Here is a 23599-nt window from a genome sequence, read left to right as displayed (position 1 = left end):
TACATCCTGGTTAAATGTGGGTGTGTTTCTCTCCCAGCAGCAGTAGGTGAATTTGCGCACTTATTCCATTACCTTTTTTTTTTTTTTTTTACTATAAAATAATTTTTCTTTCCTTTTCACCGTCTTATCAGTCAGCCTCAGGGCTCATTTTGGAGGTCTGTCTATTAGCCACACACACACACCTACATACACACACACACACACACACACACACACACACACACACACACACACACACACGCACACGCACACGCACACACAGATGTGCATGTTACTAAAGCGAGGCAAACAAACACAGACCATCTCAGCCATTTGAGGACACTTTCTGTTTAATGTTATTTATAAACAGCTTTTGAGTCTGGCATTGTTTGATAACCACATACAAAACATTTGGGCTGCACAAAGGAAGAGGAGAGAGAAAAAGAATAAGGAGATAGAAGGAGGGAGCAACGAGGATGGAGGATGGAGGAGAAGGTGGAGCAGGAGGGAGAGAAATGCAAGCAGGAAGGGAGGGAGGGGAGGAGAAGGCGGGAGGGAAAGACAGAGGGATGAACCAGTGTTGTGTTAGTGTACCGTATCTTGACTGAGTCAGCAAAACAATAAACCAAAAATGAAATAATGATAATAATCTTATTTCATAAAAAAAGAAAGTTCCAGCTCCTGGGTCCCATGTTTATTTTTTTAGGGAACTACCGAGACACAGCGGAGAGTTTCCCCCTTTTTTTTTTTTTTTCTTCTTTTTTTCTTTTTTTTTTTTACAAAAGGAAAAAGAAATCATCCTCACAGGAATAAACAGACACAATTTACATCACCTCTGGGTTCACAGCAGCACAAACAAGTTCACCAGAAGGGGCCTCTAATCCTACATGTCAGAAGAATGACACCAGTGACGGGCTTCTGTTCGTCCCCAACATTTAGATAGATAGACACAAAAAGGCGGGGCTCAGCAGGAGACGCACACAAGCAGGGTACAAATGTGGCCCCTGCTGTCCGATTCCCCTCCAAACCACGCGCGTTCAGGTCGCCAGCAAACCATACCGATAACCTCTTGTGCTTTTTGTCAGCATGCCATGATTTTAGCTTTTTAGCGTAGTCATATTTTGCATACAAGGGTAGCTCCTTCTTAAAATAGAATGTATAACTGTGTAATGCTAAAATAAATAAAGACTTTTAGCATTACTGGCTAGTTAAGGTACCCGGATGGCCCGTGTGTATCTGTACAGGTTTCACGTATTGTAGTTGTGCACTTGGACTTTTAAGTGAAGGACTATGAAATAGTTCAGGTCTGAAGTCGTAACCTGTGGTGCTCTGCGGTGGGATTTGGAAATCCCTGGACTAACCGGGGTTAGTAGTCTCCAGTGTGACAGGAAGGCTGTGAAGGTGATCGGGCTTCGGGTGTTTTGTGCTTGAACCGCTCCGGTTCATACAGAACACCGTGTCCCATGGTCCTCCCTGTCCTTGTTATTTCCTGAAGGAGCCTCAGAAAGGGGCGGGCCTTCTCGGACGTAGCAGCATTAATATCCAACTCTCCGCTCCGTGCGTACAGATTGTCGAGTCCACCAGTTTTTGGAGCACATCAAACACACCGGAGAGGACGAGGACAGGCATGCAGCAGGAGATTGTCAGTCCCTTTGCCCTGTGGTGATCATCACATATTCTGAGCTGCTTTTTCTTGTGCAGTAGTTTAAACCATTGCAGGAGCTATGCTGTGGTGGTGATCACTCCTCCCTGATTTTTAGGGCCATCTTTTTCCCCCCCAGCATTTGAAACATTCCTGTGACTTTTTGGATTGAATCATCTGTACTTGAAGGATATATTTTTTTCCATTAGCCTCCACAGCATTCCAAAGCAAAAGTACATAACAGTTTCTTTAAGTCAGATGTTTTGTGCCCCAAGCTCTGGCTTTCCCTTGTCCTGCATGTGTTGACCTTTCAGGCTCGTTGATGCCCCCGTTTTGTAGCCAGTGAGGTTGAAGAGTGAATGAAGCCGTCCCGTACCTCCATAGTTTGTCCTTCTTGGCCACTGGCTCTCATGAGGCGTTCTTATCTAGTGTCGTTCTACCCGCATGGCTTTAGTGTTTTTTTTTTTGTTGTATTTTTTTTTAAGGAGACACAAACTCACACAATACAAACGGTTACACAGACATTCTTTCACTCACTCATTTACACTGACTGTGACCGGTTGGCTCTTTACAATGAGAGGTTGGTTCTGAATGGCTTTTAAGGAGATGTGTCACAAGGACAAAGGACACCTTTTAACTAGGACTAGTTTGAAGAACTGCCAGTTATGTAGATGCATCACAACACCAGTGGTGTGTTAGTGACTTTAGACTAAAAGATGTGCATCAAAGTGGGTTCACCGTCCTGTGAGACATGCAAGTAACATCCCTTTATTACTAGATATACAGTGATTCCAGTTATTACTGCTATGGCAGTACGAAGATTGACTTTACTGCCACCGGTGTCTGCAGTATCTCGCTTCTGGATCTTAAGGTGCTGTTGAGTGAGCAGTGTGACAGTTATGAATGACTGTCTTCATCTCAGCGTGAGTGACAGATGGAGGGTGCTCCGAGAGAGCATTATTGTGTGGAGGGCTAAACATAGAGTCAGCGCCTTGAACTGTTTTGATCCATATTATGCTTTTTCTTTTGTTTCCTCGCTGTTACTTGAATGAGTCACCGGCTTGTTATTTTATGTGGCTGTACGTTTTGTTTTCATAAGAGCGCGGATCGAGCGAAGCAATCGATGCCACCGAGACAAATGTTACGTTTTCCTGATGTTTCCCTAGGTGACATCATCAAAGCAATAGGTTAAATTGTTTTCCCTGTTTTCCCATGTTTCGATTATGAGTCGTAAAGGATTCCTGCCTTAATACAGCAGGGATACCTTTGCAGTAGATATTTGATAATGTTCTTTATGTCATGTACACACTCACAGTTAATGCACACATGCCTCATTGAAAGAGCCAGGACAGGGTGGTTCAGGAGAATGAATCATAGGGTTGGATCGCCAGCGCAAAAGTGGCCGTTTCCTGCCTCAGCGTAGGATGACAGAGATGAGTGACAGCAGCAGAGCTGATTGTAAACAGAAGGTATAATCTGCAAAGTGTGACCCAGCGTTATTATTGGCTCTCTGGACCCCACTTGGTGGGCCGACAGAAGTTCTGGGGATGCACTTGTTCTTCCTCCTTGCAGTTCCAGACAGATCGTATTTACCTCCACCTGGAGTGTAGTCTTTCTCACCCCCCTCCCGCAGTACCTGCACCTCATTCAGCCCCCCTTTTGCCTTGCGGCCCCGACGGGTACAGTTTCTGCGGCCCCCCTTGGGTGGCCGCGGCAGGGGCGAGGGTGACGGCAAGCTGTACTGATCCCCGTGGGGTAAGTACGGCCGCTGATGGTGGGTGTGATGGTTTCTGTGACGATTCAGGTGGTTCAAAGAATCTCCATGCTCCATCTCCCCACCTGGGGCCCCGTGTGCATGACCCTCTGCTGGCAGGCAGCTGGGCAGGTCCTCTTTCTTCAGCGTTTTCAGGTCCTTCTCCACCAGCTCTGGTGGTGAAACGCACATCAGAGATGAGGTGGAGCCTCTGAACCTACGCAGCCAATCCCAAAGTGACAGCGCCTTGCAGTCACACTCCCACGGGTTGTCGTTCAGTCGTAGGTACTCCAGGGCCGGCAGTAGAGTCAAGCAGGAGTCGGATAGCTCAGTGAGGGAGTTATTAAACAGGTACAGGGTGGTGAGGCGCCGCAGGTCATGGAAAGCTTGGCGGTCAACCCACTGGATTCGGTTCTGGTGCAGAAGCAGGCGGTCTAAGACCCCCAGACCACGGAAAGTGTTCTGGCGAAGGCTCCATAGTTTATTGCCATGCAGGAAGAGATGACTGAGGTTCAGAAGGTCGATGAACAGATCGTCCTCCAGGAACTCCAACTGGTTGTCCTGCCAGGATGTAGGGGAAGGACGGAAGGTAAAAAAACACAAACAGAAGCTTAAAATGGGCTGCAGTGCATTGAACACCACTTTGATACTGTATGAGTAATTTAAGATGCATTCGCTGCATTATGATATATTGTTATTGGTTAAAACATTCTTATCCTACTGTACATTGAATTCAGCAGTAGTCGGTTCTTGTACAGATTTTAGCTCAGTTCTGTACAGTATTACACACATACATACATACGATATACAACACAAAGAATAGGTTTGCCTTATTGCACATAATACATTAACAAAGCACATAAAGTGCAGGTAATAGCTGGGCTATGCAAGGAATTAAAAGTCTGTATCCTCTTTTGATGCAGAATGATCTGTACGGCTTCCAGAGGGCAGTAGCTAAAAAAGTGGTGAGCGGTATAAGAGGGGTCAGAAAGGATTTTCTTTGCCCTTTTGAGTGGTGCGTTTGAGGTCGAGGACTCTGTTAAAGGAAGGGAGGCCCGTCAGAAATGTTCGTGGTTGATTTACTCTCTCTCTCTCTCTCTCACACACACACACACACACACACACACACACACACACAAACTGTACGTTTGACAAGCTGTTGACGTATGCTATCAAACATCCAAGCTGTAACTTCACCACACTCACTCAGTGTCGATATGAATTGATTTTCCCATCAATAATATGGAGAGGAAATCCTTATAGTAGAGTCTTTTCTCCTCATAAACCCACAATGTAAATAATTAAGTTGTATACCCAACCCTGCATTTCCATTCCTGTACTGCTATCAGCGGTTTATCCCAGAAGCTATGCTGTAGGTTATGTATGTATGTATGTAAGAGCTGCTTTGTGCAATTTTCTCTGCACTCAAGATAACGGCTAGCATTTCATCACTGTCCAATTGAAATAAATCAGAATATGCGGTAAGTGCTGAGCCAGGCTGATGGACAGATTACACCATAATCTGATGGCGGTGGCAGATATAAAGCACAGTAGAGATAAGAGTCGGCTGTTATCCGTGTACCTGTAGGTAGAGATACTGGAGACTATTGAGGCCCGCGAAGATGCCTGCAGGCAGGGTGATCAGGCCACAGTGGTATAGGTGCAGGGCGTGTAGCCTCCCCAGGCCCAGGAAGGTGTCTGAAGCAACAGCCTGCAGGTGCCGGTTGTCCCCAAGATCGAGCTCCTCCAGGCGGTCGAAGCCGTGGAAGGTGGAGGGTTGTATGTAGGAGATGTTGTTGGAGTAAAGCCACAACATGGTGGTGGTGGGCGAGAAGTGGCCGCGAAGCAGCCGCTGGATCTTGTTGTTCTGCAGGAAGACGCGCTCGCTCTGGGCAGGGATGCCCTCCGGCACGGCATGGAAGTTGTGGGCCTGGCAGGAGACGGTGCTAGGTGAGGAGTAGCAGATGCAGTGGCGAGGGCAGGGCAGAGAGAGATCCAGGCCACACAGCACCAACAGTAACTCCACTCCACCGTAACCTGAGAGAGGAGAGGAGAATAAAAAAAGAAGAATGGAAAGAGATGAACGGAAAGAGAGCATGAGAAAAAGACGAGCAGAATTAATTGGAGTCGTACAGCAGAGCTCTTGTTATCAGACACATCCTCAATGGAACACTCATTGCTCTCAGTTTACAAGGGCAACAATGGGCATGGTTCAGCGCAGACAAATTACAAATCTCGTACAAACACACATGTACACACACAAACATTCACGTATTGTTTTGTGAGCCCATCTTTCTGTTCCCAAACTGTTTACCCTAAGCCCTAACCTTGACCACCCTTCACTGTTATCTTCATCTTAATTTCAAATCCAAACTCAGGGGACCATTTTTTCACGTTTGGCAAAAACCTTGCCAATCCTTAATACTAAGAGGCGCCTTCACCACCACACACGCTTAAAAACTAACTATTTTTGGAGCAGTGTATGTGCGCAGTCATTATTATTATAATCTTTTTTTGATTGTCACATTTTCTTTGTGTTCCTGGGACCAATCTTGACGATGCAGCGCACACACAGCATCTTATCAAGCGCCGCGCAGCGTTATATCTTTTGGTTATCCTCGAAAAGGCGACAGAAAAATCGATGTTTCTCTTACTTACAAGTGAACACGCACCCCACCTGTAATACATTCCCACAATAAGGGAAAGCGAGAAAGGGGAAGAGATGGAGGATGAAGCGGGAATCATCTGCAGCATGCCTGTGAAGTGGGTATTACTTTTTGTTTTCAGAATCCCCTCATCTCTTTCCTTTTTTTCTTTTCTTTTTCCTGCATTGGATCACTCCAGTGTTTGATGTATTGTGTGGCCAGAGAGGTAAAAGGAAAAAGGCTAAAAGAGATGAGGATGGAGACGTGCGGATCCGGGGAGTGATTACTGGACGGAGAGGGTTACGATACAACATGAACACCATGTGCTGACATGTGTCCAGCCTTTAGTGGTTGTGTGTGTCAGTCACATGGACAGATGTGATCGGCAGATGTCAGGTTGTCCAGGACGCTACGGCTCTGTAAAGAACAACATGTTCTGAAATGTCAGCAGAGCCGTATTATGTGTCTGTATAGCTCTGTGCACTTGCGTAACCACAGACACACAGGTACGTATGCGTTTGTCCTCATGTCTCTCTGTATACTCTGTATACGTGACCTTTTATCTGGAACATATTGCGAGAGCAGTGTCTGTTGTATTTGACAAGGCTGACCTTTTCATTAAAAACATCCCAGCTGTCCTCATGGCAGACAGTCTTCTGTCCTGTGGTACCAACAACAAATCGATGCAGTCCTCTTTAATACTGTATGAATTTACATTTATAAATAAAGATGGTTAAAGGGAGACACCCCGGGAACAGGGGGAACAGGATTTTTTTTACAAATAGATTTCACCGTGAAACTTTCCCAGTTCAAGACAATTCTTTTTGTTCGACAAGTTTCCTGAAGTGTTGCGTTTAAATCTGCAAATGAGGCATTATCTAGGATTACCTTTTGGTGAATTGAGGAGAAATCTACAGATGCAAATGGAAAACATTTAGTGCAAACACCGGAATGTGTATTTCGGATGGTTTCTTTCCACAAAATCTCAAAATTGATCAGTGCGTGAAAAACGATGTCTGCAACAACAACTTCATTATTGGTGCATTTTACTCATGTTTTTTACTATTTAATCATTAATAATAATACACCATTTTTCATCAGATTATGACGCAAACACTTGTAATCATGTAGGACAAGGGTATTCAATTTAATTTGCTTCATAACTACTGCATGGATTAGAGTCATTTAGTACAGATATTCATGTCCCCTGTAGGATGAATTTGAATCACTTTGCTGATCACCTGACCTCTATCTAGCTATAGAGGTCAGGGGATCAGTTCTAATACTATCTGACCAGTATTTGGGTTTATGACCAAATACCTGCAAAGTTAAGCCTGCAATTAGCACTAATTAGCATGCTGAGGTTAGCATTTAGGTTGCAGCACCAATTTAGTATACAGTAGTCTCACAGAGCCGCTAGCATGGCTGCAGACTCTGTTATAGATAACAACAAATGAATACAAATATGAAAAAAAGAATTTGTTCTTCATAAATTATCATTGACATATTATTATACAGTGTGCCAATTTGTCATTTCGTTAGTGATTAACCAATATACAAACTTTCATCGTTAACTAGCTGCTAATTAACAGTTGGAGTAATATTTGTTTCCATGTTTAACAACTCATAACACTACGAATATATTCTATTTCTGCAATAAATTAAACATTTTTTACCATGCATTATTATAGATATAACTGCCAAGCAATATATAAAGCCATTAAAATGAACTCTACATGAACCATCAAGCTGCAACATTAAAGTGATATGTGTTCATCACTTTATGCATCAATAATTATCATCCAACAATATAATTATATTATTTTGGCATGGACCATTCTGCATAATGAGCATGTTTAATTGTGGTACCCTTCCTTCAGTATATGACGCTAAAACCTTTGTACTTTTACTTGCATTAGTATTTACAGTATACTATTGTTACTTTAGAAGTAGAGATCAGAGTACTTCTGCCAACATTGAATGTTAGCATTAGTTTATTGAAATCTTAAAAGGGGTTTCTTTTACTCGCTCACACACACACACACACACACACACACAATCTTCAGATACAGTTTGTGCAGTGTGTATGTGCATGCACTGTTTATCTCTCCATCATCTGCTGTCTGTCTGTCTGTCTGTCTGTCTGTCTGTCTGTCTGTCTGTCTTTCTTTCTGTTCCCACTTTAAAGTACACCTGTTGTAAAATGAGTTGTTTTCCGTTTTAGTTTGTTTTGGAGACGCGCTGTGACGTAAAGTAATGTTTTGTTTAATAAAACCTACACTTATGAAACATATTTCATATTATAGATCATAGAGGTTAACTTTTTACTCTTCCTTTTCTTTTGGAAAAATACAAAGAGATTGATTTGTTTTCCTCCACCTGGACCTGTACGCCCTGATATTTCTCCTCCTTTGACTGTGATCTGTTTCATACTGATTAGTTTTTTTCTCACAGTCTGCCTGTAGCATTGATTGGTCAAATATACTGTAAGCTGTTACATACAGTGTGTATTCAGTCCCTAAGGGTAATCAAAATGATTTTTAGTTTGTCCTCCTCTTCTCTACTTTATTTGTTCATGTGTGTTGCCCTTTGCTTCATGCTTCTCTGCCTCCTTCCACCACAGCTTTATCTTCATGTGCTGCTCCGATGCTCTGCCCCGCCCCGTATGTGTAAAAATGTGTACTGTGTTCCAGAGCATCTTGGACTGTATGTGCATGTCTGTATGTATCTGTGACTTTGTATCCTTGTGTGTTTGTGTTTCTTTTTGAGAATCGCTTGACAAAACTGTATTGTCTTGGTTTGAGGTTTCATTAGTTCCTTTGAGCTTTTATGTTTTATTGTATAAATTGACATGACCATGACATTTAGCTCTTCGTGTACGTATATCTTAAGGTCTTCATGTCTTGGTGAAGTATGCTCTACATGGGACTACAAAGGGTTTCGATAAATGAGAATTAAGCAATTTTCCTTTTGTTCAAACCTCAACAACGTCACAGATGACAATTGTCATTTATCAGCTAGTAGTGTGAGTTTACATTGTTAAACTCCCCAATACGGTGTTCCCACTGGTCCCATTAATTTTTCAACAGTATAAGTCTGCTTGACACGTACTTGTGATAGTGCTTCTGGTGTTAGTTTGCATTTCCAATTGCTTTTGCTTCGTCGTTGCCTTCTGTTTACCCCTGCAGTCTTTTTTTTATTTTTTTCATTTTCATCATCACGTTATATCTGACTTCCTTCTTCCTCCGCATTGCCTCTTCTATTCTTTCCAATTATATCCTCTAAATTATTCTGCTTTTAATTGTGCATTATAGTGTCCGTAGTTGTGTGTGTGTGCGTGTGTGTATACTGTACATTTGAGCCGATCTGAGGGAAATGTGTGCAGACGTGTTTCCATCTCTGCTTGCCGCTTGTGGGTGTTTAAAATGTAGATTGAGAGATGGATGTGATTATATCAAATATTACAGCTGCAGAATGTGATACCGTATGGCTGTGACACTGGGAGCAGCAAATCCCCCATTAGCATCCAGTCGTTCATTTCAGACGGCGTTGTTTTTATTAACTTAAAGTGTTAGTCTGCTCTTGATGGCGCGAATGAGAAAAAAAGAGTTGCAGTTTAAAGTTTCAATAGCATAAGCGTGTAGATAATGCATGAATTGTTTTTTAAAATGGATTGCTCTCAGCACCTGTGAGGAAAAAATCTTTGGATTTACTGCTGTAGATTTTCAACTGTTCAGCTCCACAGCAACCGTGCAGTCTGCAATACATAATAATAGACGGCTAATTGCAAATAAGCAATTAGCAGATGTATCAAGCTGGCATTAAGCCAAGCGTCAGACCTCCCAGTAAGGAGACTCCAGGTACATCAAAATATGTTTTACCCGTAATTCTTCATGACGCATATTCCCATGTACTGCTGTTAAATAGGAAGATTAATCAGGGTGAGTTTCCATAAAGCTGTGAATCTCTGGTGAGGGGTGTAATGTTTTATAGCTCATTTGAGACCTACTACCTTCTTAAGAGTGAAATCATTTTTATGATTTAGTCAACCAGGTGCTCTGTTGAACAAGGGTGGAGCGCAGTACGTTGGCTGCAGCTTAGTTTTTAATTGTAACGTTTGCTTGTGCTAAATCATTTGCCAATTACATTACTCGAACATAATACAAATAATAACTTTATTTAAAAAAAAAAAAGTTACAAAATGCCTTACAATAAAAAAATAAAATGCTAATGGGAAAAGGGCAGCAAGCAAAGAAAATCATTTCTTTACTGCTCATCTAATATGCGTATAATACTACAGAATAATAGAAAGGTGTTAGAGTACTGTCCACTACACCACATCGTCAAATATGTTTTGCTGTTCAAATTCCAGCTTGATTGGATCATAATCACACTGGTGTAGATGTCCTTTTGTCCTCTGGGTTGGTATACATGCATGGCTTTCACGTTACACCAGTAATTGTCCATTTCAGCAAGCGATGCCTTTTTAATCACAACTCTCTCTGTCTCTCTCTCTCTCTCTCTCTCTTTCTCTCTCTCATTTTCTCTCTCTCTCTCTCATTTTCTCTCTTTGCTCTCTCTGCCTCTGCATCTGTTTCCCGCTGGTTGTTTGTCTAAATTCTCACCTTAGCCTCCCCGGATAGATATTAGCTGAAAGCTTCATCAAGCACAGCCGGGGTTCAATTACAAGAGCCATCTCTCTCCTCTGTTCCATCACTCCACACCAGGCATAATGCGCGCACACACTCTCTCTCACACACACACACACAGAAATAAAAAAAGAAGAAGCACATCCACATGCTGCTTGTCAGGCCATCATCACAACTGCCTCCCAACTACAACTTGGCATCTGGAGGAGAGACACCTGCCACTCATTCTGGTAAACATAAGGGAAAAAGTAACAGAGCGGGGGAATGTGAGAGAGGGAGGGAAAAGGAGAGGGGGGTGGGGGAATGGGCAATATCAAACTCAAAGAGAATGAGGAGCTCTTAAACATGAAAGCAGAGGCAAGGGGAGAGAGGCACAGCGTGGCGGTGTGGGAGGGAAAGAGAGCAGAGCAGTGAGACTGTAGCTTATAAAGGATGATGGGGGTGACAGGGATCTTCTGCCAGGCGTGGACCATTATATATGTAGGTGTCTAAACGTCTGCCTGCTCTGCACAGAACACAGCTGTGACTTACGATGAATTGCCGACTAATTCCACGACCTTCTGTGAGGTGAGTCACAAGAAACACTTGCAAATTGATTTACACACATGCATACTCAACTTGCAGAGAGAGAGGAAAAAAAAAGACATTTAGTCACACTGAATCACATGTATTTTCTTGTGCATCCAGGTGCGCGCGCACACACACGTGCACGCAGGCCGCAGGCCCATACACCCACATACAGACACAGATAATCAACCGTAATTAAGCAGCAGTGGCAGGGTTTCACCTGGAAAAAATAAAAATAAATTCATAAAGCAAGAGCAAAACGGCGAGAAATAAGAGTGAAATTTACAAAAATTAGGAGGTAGAGAATGAGACGGGGTGCAGGAGGGACGACGGCTATCTCAGACACTCGACATAGATGCTGCTCCTCTCTTGTTGGTGGTTGATTTAGCTTAGCATAATCCCAAAGATCATTTAGTGTTGCTCATTCAAATGGTGATAAATCTCTGGCAGAGTTAATGAGAGATTTAAATGGCGTCATTGCCTCAAAGACACAGCTGAAATATCTCTGCACTATATAATCCTCCCCTCATGTAATATAGTACATAACCATTACATCCATCTTCATATTAGAGACAAACCAGGTCAATATTGCCGGCTCTGCACCGCTGATCCTCTGTGGCCTTGGAATAACAATTTTGTAGTCTTGAAATTTTCTTTAACTTAAAGTCACACTTTTGTGACCCCAAACAAAAAAAGATGAAAGCAAAGCTTACAGACAAATCAATGGCTCACCAGGCAGAGTAGGAGTGACGATTGATTTCTTGAAACGACCTGAGCTACGTCCCCAGTCCTGATCCTTGATCCTGTCTGACTGCTTGTGGTGGGGTAGTAACACCATTGGGACACGACTTGAAGGTCAATCATATACAAGATACACATCCCCAAATGGTCAGAGCACTTGTATTAAACATATTTTTCCATTAGTGTGTCCTTAACTGTCTCAAGCGGGATGAGGTACGTGCTAAACAAACAACCAAACTGATGTGATGCTTTTTTTTTTTTAGTAGCTGACACTACTTTTCTAAACGGTCCTTGCTTGTGAATATACAGTATTTATTAAGTAAATGGCAATGAAGTGCTCACTATGGACAACCCATCTCAAGCAAGTTACTGTCTATAGCATGTACATCGGTGGCTGCCTCGAGATCTAAAAGCCTGCAGTCTAGTGTACTTTAAAAATAGCCATTGTTAATGCACTAAAGCATGCAAATCCACCAGCTATGTTCCTTTCTAATCTTGTATAATAATAGGACGCTTTAACCTCAGGATCCCCAGCACAGCGGGGTTGTCTGCCTCTGTCCAGCAGGGAAGCAAAGTGCTTAAATTTGAAAGGGAAAATCGATGTTCATTATCATGAAGCACCTTACGTGGAGCCTCGCCTGTTTAACAAATACGAGAAGGCCTGCTTTAAAAACTATTTTCCAAGGTATCTAGGTATTTTATAATTAGCGCCGGACCGGTCCTGTGTGGTCTATTCTCCCCCGCATGACAATACCTGGTCGGATTATCTGCTGTGGCCCCTGGCCCGGCGCAGTGACAGCTGTTCAGCACACAACATACTTGCCCATTAAAAACATTCACAAAGTCTACTCTGATCAGGGGGGCCGCATACATGAGTGTGTGTGTGTGTGTGTGTGTGTGTGTGTGTGTGTGTGTGTGTGTGTGTGTGTGTGTGTGTGTGTGTGTGTGTGTGTGTGTGTGTGTGTGTGTGTGTGTGTGTGTGTGTGTGTGTGTGTGTGTGTGTGTATGGGACGGAGATAGAGAGGCAGAGACATTGTGAGAGGGAGAAAATTCAAAAATAACCTCTCCCCTCTTTGCATGCAGTAATTGGGTCATTTAAAGGGTAAGCTTATCTCAACACTAATCAAGCTCTTATTATACTCAGAAAAACTTTGCCCACCCCTCCCTCCCATATGCACTCTCTCCACATGCATAATCAGATGATGCAGGTCACAGCTTTCCCTATTTAAGTCCTGCCAATTAGTGGAGGAAAGACGTACAGTAGTGCTGCTGCTGCTGCTCTCCCGTCTCGTCCTGCCTCACTGAAACCACGATAACGCAGACCGACACGGTGACATGTGTCAGTGGGAAACGGGGGCCACGGTCAGACTTCGAGGAGGAGGTGTGCCACCCCCTCCTCGGGCATCAAACACTAATGCATTCAGGCACGCAAGGACATGGAAGGCCGAGACCCAAGTACCCCTTACTCTACTTTGAAACGCTGTGTACACTGCACTTGGGGAGCACTTGCAACTGCTTATTTATTTAGTGGTTCACAATCAGATGCCCATTTGCTCAGTTTTTTTTAATTATCTGAGTAATCTGAGCTGCAGAAAACGAAATGTTTGGGTGCATGGGAACATAAATCATTTTTTTTGAAAATAAGCAAGTAGGTGATAACAATGAGCATACTGAAAACGTATGACACATGCACTATTACGAACGATAACACACAAGCTTGCAGGCCTAAATGCAGATGCAAAGACCCTGACTTGACCCTGATCTGGCGGAAGGCATCTGTGTCTGCTGAGATGGTGTGTATGAACGTTCGTGTATGGTTTTAACATCTGTGGAGTGCGAGTGTGTGTGTGTGTGTGTGTGTTTACATCCACACACACTCTACAGCAGTTGTGGTTAAGGTGCTGGTTGGCCTCCTGTGTCTTGCCATGACTGAATCCGGAACGCTCTTTGGCAGATAGTCTCAGTGGAGAGCAGGGAGAAATGAGGCTGTCCAACACGCCGCCGAGAAGAGGAAGGGAAAGTGCAGCATGGCAGGCCAGCGGTTTCCTAGCTGTTTGTCCAATTCCCCTCAGCACAAGGAACTCTCTCTTCCCCTTCTTGTGACTACATCATTCCCTGCTCTCGCCTTTTATACTGCAGGTATGAATCACCCTTTGTCACCCTCCTCCGCTCTCCTCCCTGTTGTTCGTTTGGTTTCCCATCTGTCTCTATTACAAAGGCTGCTAAAAGTACATCAGGACTTATTATTGCATAAATCTTTCATGGCTGCGACTGTCTGCGCTCTTGCACCTCGTTTCCACAGTATTTGTTTTTGATGCACTCGGAGCGAGACATTTCCGTCATGCTCGGGGATTACACTTGTAAATCAGACACACACACACAGATCCACGAAAAGGGAGACGAGAAGAGGAAGGAGGCAGACGGCAAACGAGATGAAGGGTTACAAATATCCGGAATGACAAGTGAAGTGAGCGTTTTCAGCGCAGTGACACGTCCGAGGGATCATCTGTCACGGGGCTGTTTTATCGGATAACACGCTGTTAGTGCACACTTGCCTTTTGACTGAGCCAATCGCAGGCAGGCATGGGCCATTTTTTAGACTGATTGGCCAAAACAAGCAAGGGGGGGGGGGTCGGCATCAGGTCTCTGATTAAACAGGCTCCCCATGGACAGTGATTTTAAGCACTATAGAACTGTCAGCGCTTGATGCGATCAGTTTCGTTCCAAAATGAGTTATCTAGCAGCTGACAAATGTGAGACCCACTGCAACAGAATGATTAATGACTTGAGAGCACAACTACACATACAGTATACTGTGCTGGGATGAAATTGCCTGATCAACCGCCGTCCATCTCAATCCAGAGTGTCGGACTGAAACGTTTCTAATAGTTTACAACTGACAGCAATTTTAAGCGTTCTCACAACAACCATTAGCATGATATTAGTGCGGCAAAGAGCTGTACATTCCCCTGTTTGGCCCGCTTTTTTTTTTTTCTTCCTTGTTGACAGTTTTCACACTGTGGTGCTGAAGGGAAATACAATGCAGGTGGCATGACAGAGAAATAGCAGAGAGAAGACATCAGTCAGGAAATATGAGAAGGGCAGTGAAAGGGAGAGGAAGGATGTGTGGCAGGCGAACAGGAGGAGGTGTCACAGCTTTGCTCCATCAGCTAAAGAGAGATGGATGATGCGAGAAGAGCATGTCGGGTAAACTCCCTCCCATCAGTCATCGGATCTGGCTAATCTGAAGGTTGCTGGTTAAACTCCAGCCATCAGTCATAGTGTTCGGCTTCTGTGAAGGTTAGAATCATCTGGAAATGTCTCGTCTCGCTCTTTTTCTGCTTTCTAGGTTGTTATGCTACGCTTCCTCGTTTTCTCAATTACCTTTTTGATTTTGATCATGAACCTGTCTGCCCTCCCATTCCGGAGGTCCTGTTTCTATTTAAAGAGATACTCCACTGATCCTGTCTACGCCTGTAGGGTTGAAAAGTGGCTGTGAAAAAGTCAGCTCCTCCATGGAGGGGAGAGCAGCTGTACAGCTTGAATTCAAAGCGGTTACAATGGATTCCAGCGATGACTCACAATCCCATCATGTCACTCAACGTTCACAGAAGCTGTTCAAACCACTCCTGCAGTACAATCATCTTCTCTACTGTTGAGCTACAGGCTCACTGTCCAAACTTCACCATGAAGTCTCACACTGTGCCGTATTGCTGAAGGGAGCTGCAGCTTCATTAAATGTTGCATCGGCATATAGAAGACAGATAAAAATAGCCAAAGGCATTGATGTGTTTGCAGATCTGATATTGCTAAAAATAATCTTGAGGACATTTTCTGTCGTGCAGTATGAGAGGGATCAAAAGAAGAAAGTGACAAGAGAGTTTATATACATTAGACACTTGTTCTGCAGTACAAATATAGGTTTACCTAAATGGCACAGAGAGAGGCACGATTGAAGTGATTTGTTGTCGTCTCGAAGATGTCGAGCGTAATGCCTCAGATTCTCATCCAGGTGATAGCACGAGAGCTGATGAAATGTGTTCAAGCCTAAAATGGCAAATGGCAAATATTGAATGCTATATACTGTTTGAAAATCTTGAAGCGCTGCCTCTCATTTTAAGTGGACGTTTCACTCTCCGTGTCCACGCTAGAACGAACAATCTCGTCCGTATTAGAGTGACTTGGAAGACAAAAGGGTCAGAAAAGTACCAGAAGTTGTGAGCTTTGTGTGTGTGGCATGTTTTTTTTTTATTGTATTTTTGTTTTTTTCATTTGAAATGAACAAGAGCTCAAAAGTGGAGCGGAAAACTTTTGGGGGCTTCGTTGGAGCCTTGAGAATGGCTGTACACCAGAAATGATGCGGCATCCGTTCGCATGATCGGGCTGTGCTTTGAGACTTCTTGACCGTGAATATTCTCACACTCAGCCATTCAATTCAATCACTCCATTCCTCTTTATTCCCCTTCTTACTCTCCTCTGTACACTTCCACCTCCTGTTTCCATTGCCCTTTAGTTTTGCTGCTGTTTCTTTTCAGTGTTACGTTTTCTGTCCTTGTGTCCACATGTGGATGCTCCCTCGATTCCTGTCTCCACACTTCATTTATCTTCTTTCTGTGATTGCAGCAGCTCGCAGTTCATTGACACTACATGTTTTGGTACAGGGCTGTTTGAATAAAAGCAGTTCACAGAGATCGTCTAGGGTAACTGGGACACTGTTTCTAAGAAGACATGTCACCGTTGAGGTTTTCATATTTGAACATCATAAAACGCAATTTGATTCACCTCCATTGTATCGGGGTGGCGTCACAGGTTTCAGAGAAGGATACGTCAAAGCAAATAAAACTAAACTATCTGCATGGAGAGGTACTCACAAGGGCCAAATGAGGAAATATGTTGTCAGATTTCGGTGGAACAATTCTTTAAAGGTGAAGGGTTTTGTTCATGACTGGGTTTGGGTCTACTGAGGCCAAACTCGGGAAAGAAATTTCCCTTGAACCTCTTTTTTTTTTTTATTCCAAAAGTAATTCCATCTTTTTTTTACACACTCACAAGGTTTATTCAACAAAAGACATCTTGGTGATTTTGAATTAAACTGAAACATTTTATTCCCGGCAGAGTGACACCTCTCTCTCCATCACCCGAGGCGAGTAAGGAAGAGAGAAGCGTACTCGCGGAGCAGCGCGTCCCTGATCTTCTTCAGTGCAGGGGCAACGGCACTCATCACAACTCCATAAATGTTTTGATTTTCTTCCTCAAGGCCACAAACGTGGCACACAAACACTGCCTGCAAACGCACACACACACACACACACGTGAGCTTAGTTGGAAAACACAAAAAACATGCATTCACAGACCTGCGCCACCTGCAAACACACACATCGCTATGCACACATTCATATTCTAAGAAGCCTCCTCAAACGAGTATCGCATCGAAACCTCACACTCAAATGCACACACCGGCTTGGAAATGAATTATGAATGCACATCTCCGACTCCATCCTCCCTCCCGACTCTCTATGTCCGTCCACTCAATCCACCTTCACCGTGGCTCCATAATCCTCTCAATTTCTCACCCGCGTTGCACCACCTTCCTCTGACCCCTCTCCTCATTCTGTTTACACTCCTCATCTTCCTCCTCCTCTTCTACTCCCTCCAAATTTGTCTTTGGATCTGGATAAGGATTGATTGACCCATGCAACGTGGCTCTGAATTCTGATGCCTCATTTCAAGGATTTCTCCGACACTGGGTGGGGTGTGTGTGTGTGTGTGTGTGTGTGTGTGTGTGTGTGTGTGTGTGTGTGTGTGTGTGTGTGTGTGTGTGTGTGTGTGTGTGTGTGTGTGTGTGTGTGCGAGAGAGAATTTGTGAAAATTGCTAAAAACGGTGTGTGTGTGTGTGTGTGTGTGTGTGTGTGGGAGGTTTCTGGTCCATAGCTGAGTCGACATTCATACTAAGCCAGTTAAATTGAACGTGCTGTCTGTGTTTTTAGGGTTGTTTTTTATTCCTGAACATTAGGAAAACTGCTGACTCCCCTCTTGTTCTGCACCCAACTGTATCACAGCCCCAGTTGTTTAAAGCTCTGCTCTGTCTCTATGATCAACTACACCGTTTGAACAGAGCTGAACGGAAAATGTAGTTGGTTCTCATAAACATTACCGGTTAACTACCAGGCAACCATTATGTGCTGCTGCACAAAGACGTCAATCAAATCTCTATTTTATGATCGCAAATGAACGACGACAACTGTGCAATGTAATTGGCTACATTGACGTTTACAAAGAATGATCGTAGAGAAAGTTAGAGGCGACGGAGAGTTAACTTTACTGCTAATATGCACACACACACACACACACACATCATGATACATGATAATATAATGGCCAGTTTCACTATTTTCTGATATTTCATTGAAAAAACTAAATTATAAAATGATTCTATCGTTGCAGTGTGGACGAGACCTAAAACGGAGAAAAAAAGATGTATTTACAAATGTAGACGGCTTGGTGTGGACAAAAATGAAAATTATATTTATTCAGGATTGTACTGAGACTTTGTTTTAGCACCTGTATCCCAAATGTCAAACTACATGCAGTCCTTCTGAGGAGAATGAGTGAGAAATGACAGAAGGGAACAAAAGCTAATGTAGATGTTTGTGCGAGTGAGAGAGACGGAGACGGTTGACAATTTCCCTCCAACTAGCAGAGGCCTGGCAGGCAATGCCAGTAACATAAGTCTGTGTGTTTATGTGTTTTTATGCATCTTACAAATACTACTTTCTACTGCCAGCTTATGGCAGCCCTGGAGACAACACAAACACACACACACACACACACACACACACACACACACACACACACACACACACACACACACACACACACACACACACACACACACACACACACACACACACACACACACACACACACACACACACACAGGGTTGTTCTATGCTGCAGGGTTTTGCATGATGGTAAAGTGTCTCTCTGCACTGAGGTAACACCCTTTACACACACACAGACACACAGACACACGCACTCAACCTCAAATATTTCTCTCTCTCTCACACACACTCTCTCTCTCTCTCTCCCTCTCTGTCTTATCTCTGTTTGTATGTCTCTCCTTCAATTAGAGTCCATATGCTAGAAGGCCCCCCAGCTCTCCATGTGCCCCTTTGAAGTAAAATAGATTAAAAAAACAAACGTTTGGAAAACCATAAATGAACATTTGCATAGCTGAGAATAGGGGAACACACACACACACTCACATTCTGAGAAATACATTTATTAACACGCATATATTTACAGTATCGCAGACATATACTGTATGAGTACAGAAACACGCAGATCTCTGATGAGACGTGAATAAAACAGTGTACATAAATACACACACAAACCCACAGTCACCACATTAAAATTTAATTCAATATTCCTTCTGACCTCTGCCTTTTTCAGAAACGTACAGTATGACGCATGTACTGAGGGATGGGTAGAAATAGAAAAAAAAATACCAACTTGTGCTGCATTCAGGAACAAGTATTCCCTGCTGAATGCAAAGCAGGTTTGGGAAATTGGATTTTGAAGGCATTTTGTCCACTTCTTTAACTCCATAGATGTCTCTGCTCAATGTATTCACTGCACAGGGATTTGTTACCTGTAGTGCGGTGCATTATCTATCACTCACCGGTTGGCCTTAGCAAAACGTACACAGCGATTACACTCTGCAAAATGCGCATAACACTACAGACACGCTAAGGCACGCACGCACACTCACACACACACACAGTACTGTAGCATACACATGCACTCGAACATCCTGCTGTGTTCGGCTGGTATTTACACCCCATCCCATAAGGCCTTGGGATCGCCTTCGCATCGAACAACAACTAAGTAATTAACAGCAACGCTTCTCAGCTGGGAAAATGAGACAAACCTCAGACACACACAAACACAAATACAAATATGCACACGCAAGAACTGTAGAGAATATGATGCATTAATTTAATTATTACAAAATCAATGCAATCTCATTTTTGAAGTGGGAATATTAGTGGAATGTTCATTTTCATTTAAACAGCTTTTTGGGAATATTCTCTTTTTCGGAGTAAGGGCCTAAACCGGAATATTTGGTGCACATAAACCTCTCTAACCTAAATACAGAGCGCTCTAAACTCTGATATTCTGGTACCTTGGCTTCCACTAGAAAAGTAGCTGTTCAGAACTGAAACATGGGCCCCAACCCCCAGTTTATTTCTGGATCAACTCTGACCTGCCGCTCTGACTGTAGTTGTGCGCGCTCCCAATTTTTCTTCCGAATGTAATGAGGGATTATTACCGTCTTTTCCAGTGTGCTCACTTTCGGTTTAACCTCCGAAACAATCTGACTGAACTTCACTGATCACAGTTAGTTTCATGCGCTGTCAGACTTCTAAGTAGCGATGTCACGTAGATCTCAGCGATTACTTTGGTGAGCCATCATCATAGCCAATAGAAATGATGGCCAAAACTTTGTAATACATCGAAACTGTCCTTTTAAAAGTCCTGCTGGTAAACAAAAACTGATGACAAAGAACAGACCTGAGAATGTTTGTCTGCTTATCTGTAAGGAAACCTGGACGAGACCCCCGCGACTCCAAATTCAAGAGCAACTTTTCTGTCTCCAGTGATGAGATGAAGTCTGACAGCACTTCAGGAGCAGAGAGCAGATTGTATTCTCTTTTTTTTCTCATGTGGTCTACTGAGGTTAAAGTATTTGTTTGTCGGGTGTTAGTGGCACCTCGTCTTACGGCTGTTGTGTAACGGCTTTGACAGGACAAGAAGGTTGAGGGGGGAGCAGTTGGAAATGTTATTTGCATGCGTGGGCAAGGTGTGTCTGCATGCATGTGTGATGTGTGTCTGAGCATATGTCGGCACGTGCCTGTGTGAGTCAGTGATCCTCAAAACCGCTTCTGATTTGTGCGCTTCCATGCAATTAAGTGCTGTCACCTGTCGGCTCAGGTGTAAATCGAACCCTAATTAGACCGCTAGAATGAAAACTATCTGACAGGATAGGAAGAAATCCAGAACGAGAAGATTTGGGGAACTCCGGTGCATATATTCAAATTGAGACTGCAGAGCACTGAATCACACCTGCCTGTTGACAGGACTTACTTCCTCTCACGGACTACATTTACATGCACACCAGAAACCAGATTATTGTGAGAAATCAGTCCAAGCAACACGATTTACGCGTTTACATGTGCTCAAGTAGTCTTATTTGTTAAGATTGCATGTTGTAATCTGGCAGCGAACCGAATTTCATCCCTACCAACCATACTGCACTGCCACCAAAGCAGTGCTTTACCTGTCCTTGGTCTTTTGTCATGCAAATAGTCCAGTTTCATCTGGTTTCTCATATTTAGCCCAATTTGCTGAAGAAACCTGTTTACATGATGCTAAATACGAATGTAGAGTAGCGTAGGTGGGATGTAGACATCCTTTACCTCCTTGGCCAATGCAGAGTTATTTTACACCCATGCATAATGCCTTCCATTAAACCCACACTGCGTATGTATATCCTGTGTAAGGTTATAAATCTGTAAAAGCAATAATGTGAGAGGTTTGAATTAGGTCTTCGTGTGACTCTGCAGTATTGCCGTAGGTTGGTATTGTACGGTCTTGCTCTCTAAGACGACTTTCACTTAGATCTCTCTCAACAGCTATTCAGGTTTCTAAAGCAAATTATCAAACTCTCTCTTCTGACCTTCTGAAGCTGTTTTATGGCAACTACACATCAGCAAACTGTTTACTGAGCAGCTCCCCAGTATGTTAACATGAATAGCATCTTTGGCATCCTGTGAAGCAGCGCAGTGCACCGCTGTGATTGACCAAGTGGTGAGCCACATGTGAGAGCTTTTGCATTTACAGTAGTTGTTTCCATGAAAGAAACAGCAATGGTCTCTAAAGTTACTGCATATTCAGTCAGGTTAAAGTTTGGGGAAATTTCTGTACAAAATAATGCTTAAAACATCTTGGATATCTCCGCTACGTGTGATATCTGAGGCCATAAAAAAATGAAAAGCGGATACAAAATGTGATAAATTGGGACAATTTAAGAGGACAGTCGGGGTTCGAGGAGATAAAATAATAATGAAAATATCAATATTCTTATAATAAAAGTCTGTATTTATACATCACTTTTCAAAAAAAATTATAAAGTGCTAAAATATCTGTAATCTTTATGTTTCACTCATCCGATTTGTACAGTAAAACTATTTTTTATTGTACAAATGACATGCATGAAAAGTTTTTTCAGTTGGTATGTGGTTTGTTCTTTCGTTGCGCAAGTTTTCTCTTTGAGATCGTACATATTTGGCATGTGTGTGTAGTCAGAAGGGCACGGCGCTACACTTTACTGTACGCAGAAGAGCTGCCCTTATGGAGATCCTAAAATACTGCAGAGCGGGTTTTCTGCCTAGAGACAGATACAGACGCACAGAAGGATTGAGTAAGAGAGCAGAGATGAAAGCGGAAGAAGAGCACAGCACAAGGCCAGTTTGGCCTAAATGAATAATAGGCAATCTATAATGGATGACAAGTTGACAAAGCTCTATCTCTCTCCGTCTTTCTCTGTCTCTCTCCCACCCCCACCCCCACCCTTCGCTGTTTTCTCTTTCTCCTCTCTTCCTCTGTGCTCCCCTCACTATGACACCATGTCACTGCTTTGAGGCACATGTTCTGGAAGAAGACAGCGACTGCCATCCTCCCCTGAGCCTCTTAGCTGCCTTTGGAAGAGAGCCGCTTTACTTTATGGGCTTCTCAAATCTCCTGGAGCAGTCTCTCTCTCCTCGCTATACTTCTCAGAAAAGTCCGATTAGAGGACAAGGGATGTAAAACAGGGAGGGGGGGGAAGACGAAGGAGGAGGAGGGTGGTGGTGGTGAGCGAGGAGGAAGAATGACTGGAAAACCGAAGTAAACGCTCAAAAGGTTTTCACAAGAATGTAAGAGAGGAAACAGCAAATGGGTGAGAGACACTCTGGGGTGCACCTGTTTGTGCTCCGTTTTTGCACTTTAAGTGGCGCGATGCCATTATCCAGCAAAAAGAAAATGGATAAAGGATGCATTTGAAACATGCAGAGGCTCATTAAACGAGTGGGATATTTAACACAGTTGTGAAAAAAAGTCATTTATTATAGCCTCCGTTCTTTGTAATGGTTAAACAACTGCAATGCCTGCAGGAACAGACAGTAAGCGAGAGTTTGTTGAGCCAAGTTTCAACCCCATCCTATTTTTCTACAGCTTGTTTATTTCTTTATTCATTCGTTGTCATAAACATGTGCACCTGTTAGGAGAAAGCAACGCGGCATGATTTTCCATGCTTGGCAGCGAGCAGGTTGTAGAATGGTTCAACTCTGTGTTGTTTTGTCTACAACAGCTGTGTTGGTTGTCCGTAAGCTCCTAAGCTGCCTTCCCCACCGCGCCACTCCCAGTGTTGCACAGACCTCCCGTGGTGTTCCTCTGATAAGTTTATTGTACACATCAAAACAGAGTGTTGCGCGTATTACGACGAGGAGAGAGATGAAAATAATAGCCGGGGAAACATCTACAAACCCCTCGCCGCTTTCATGTGGTATTTGAGACTTGAGAC

General features: G+C 43.3%; 1 protein-coding gene across 1 annotated transcript in view; it reads right to left on the bottom strand.

Annotated features, from left to right (window-relative positions):
• Positions 1-3035: 3035 nt before the first annotated feature.
• Positions 3036-23599, bottom strand: part of rtn4rl1a (reticulon 4 receptor-like 1a) — a gene marked incomplete at its 3' end in the record, with an annotated part of 69618 nt that continues 49054 nt past the window's right edge. The window contains exons 2-3 of the mRNA XM_079171753.1: positions 4957-5411; positions 3036-3935 (exon numbers count right to left, since the gene is read on the bottom strand). Coding sequence (XP_079027879.1) covers positions 3036-3935; positions 4957-5411 — 1355 coding nt within the window. The remainder of the gene's footprint in view (positions 3936-4956; positions 5412-23599) is intronic.

Source organism: Pholis gunnellus (genome assembly GCF_910591455.1).
Source record: "Pholis gunnellus genome assembly, chromosome: 13".
Taxonomy (NCBI): Eukaryota; Metazoa; Chordata; class Actinopteri; order Perciformes; family Pholidae; genus Pholis; species Pholis gunnellus.
Note: the sequence above shows the minus strand (reverse complement) of the source record. Positions and strands in the feature narration are given on the sequence as shown.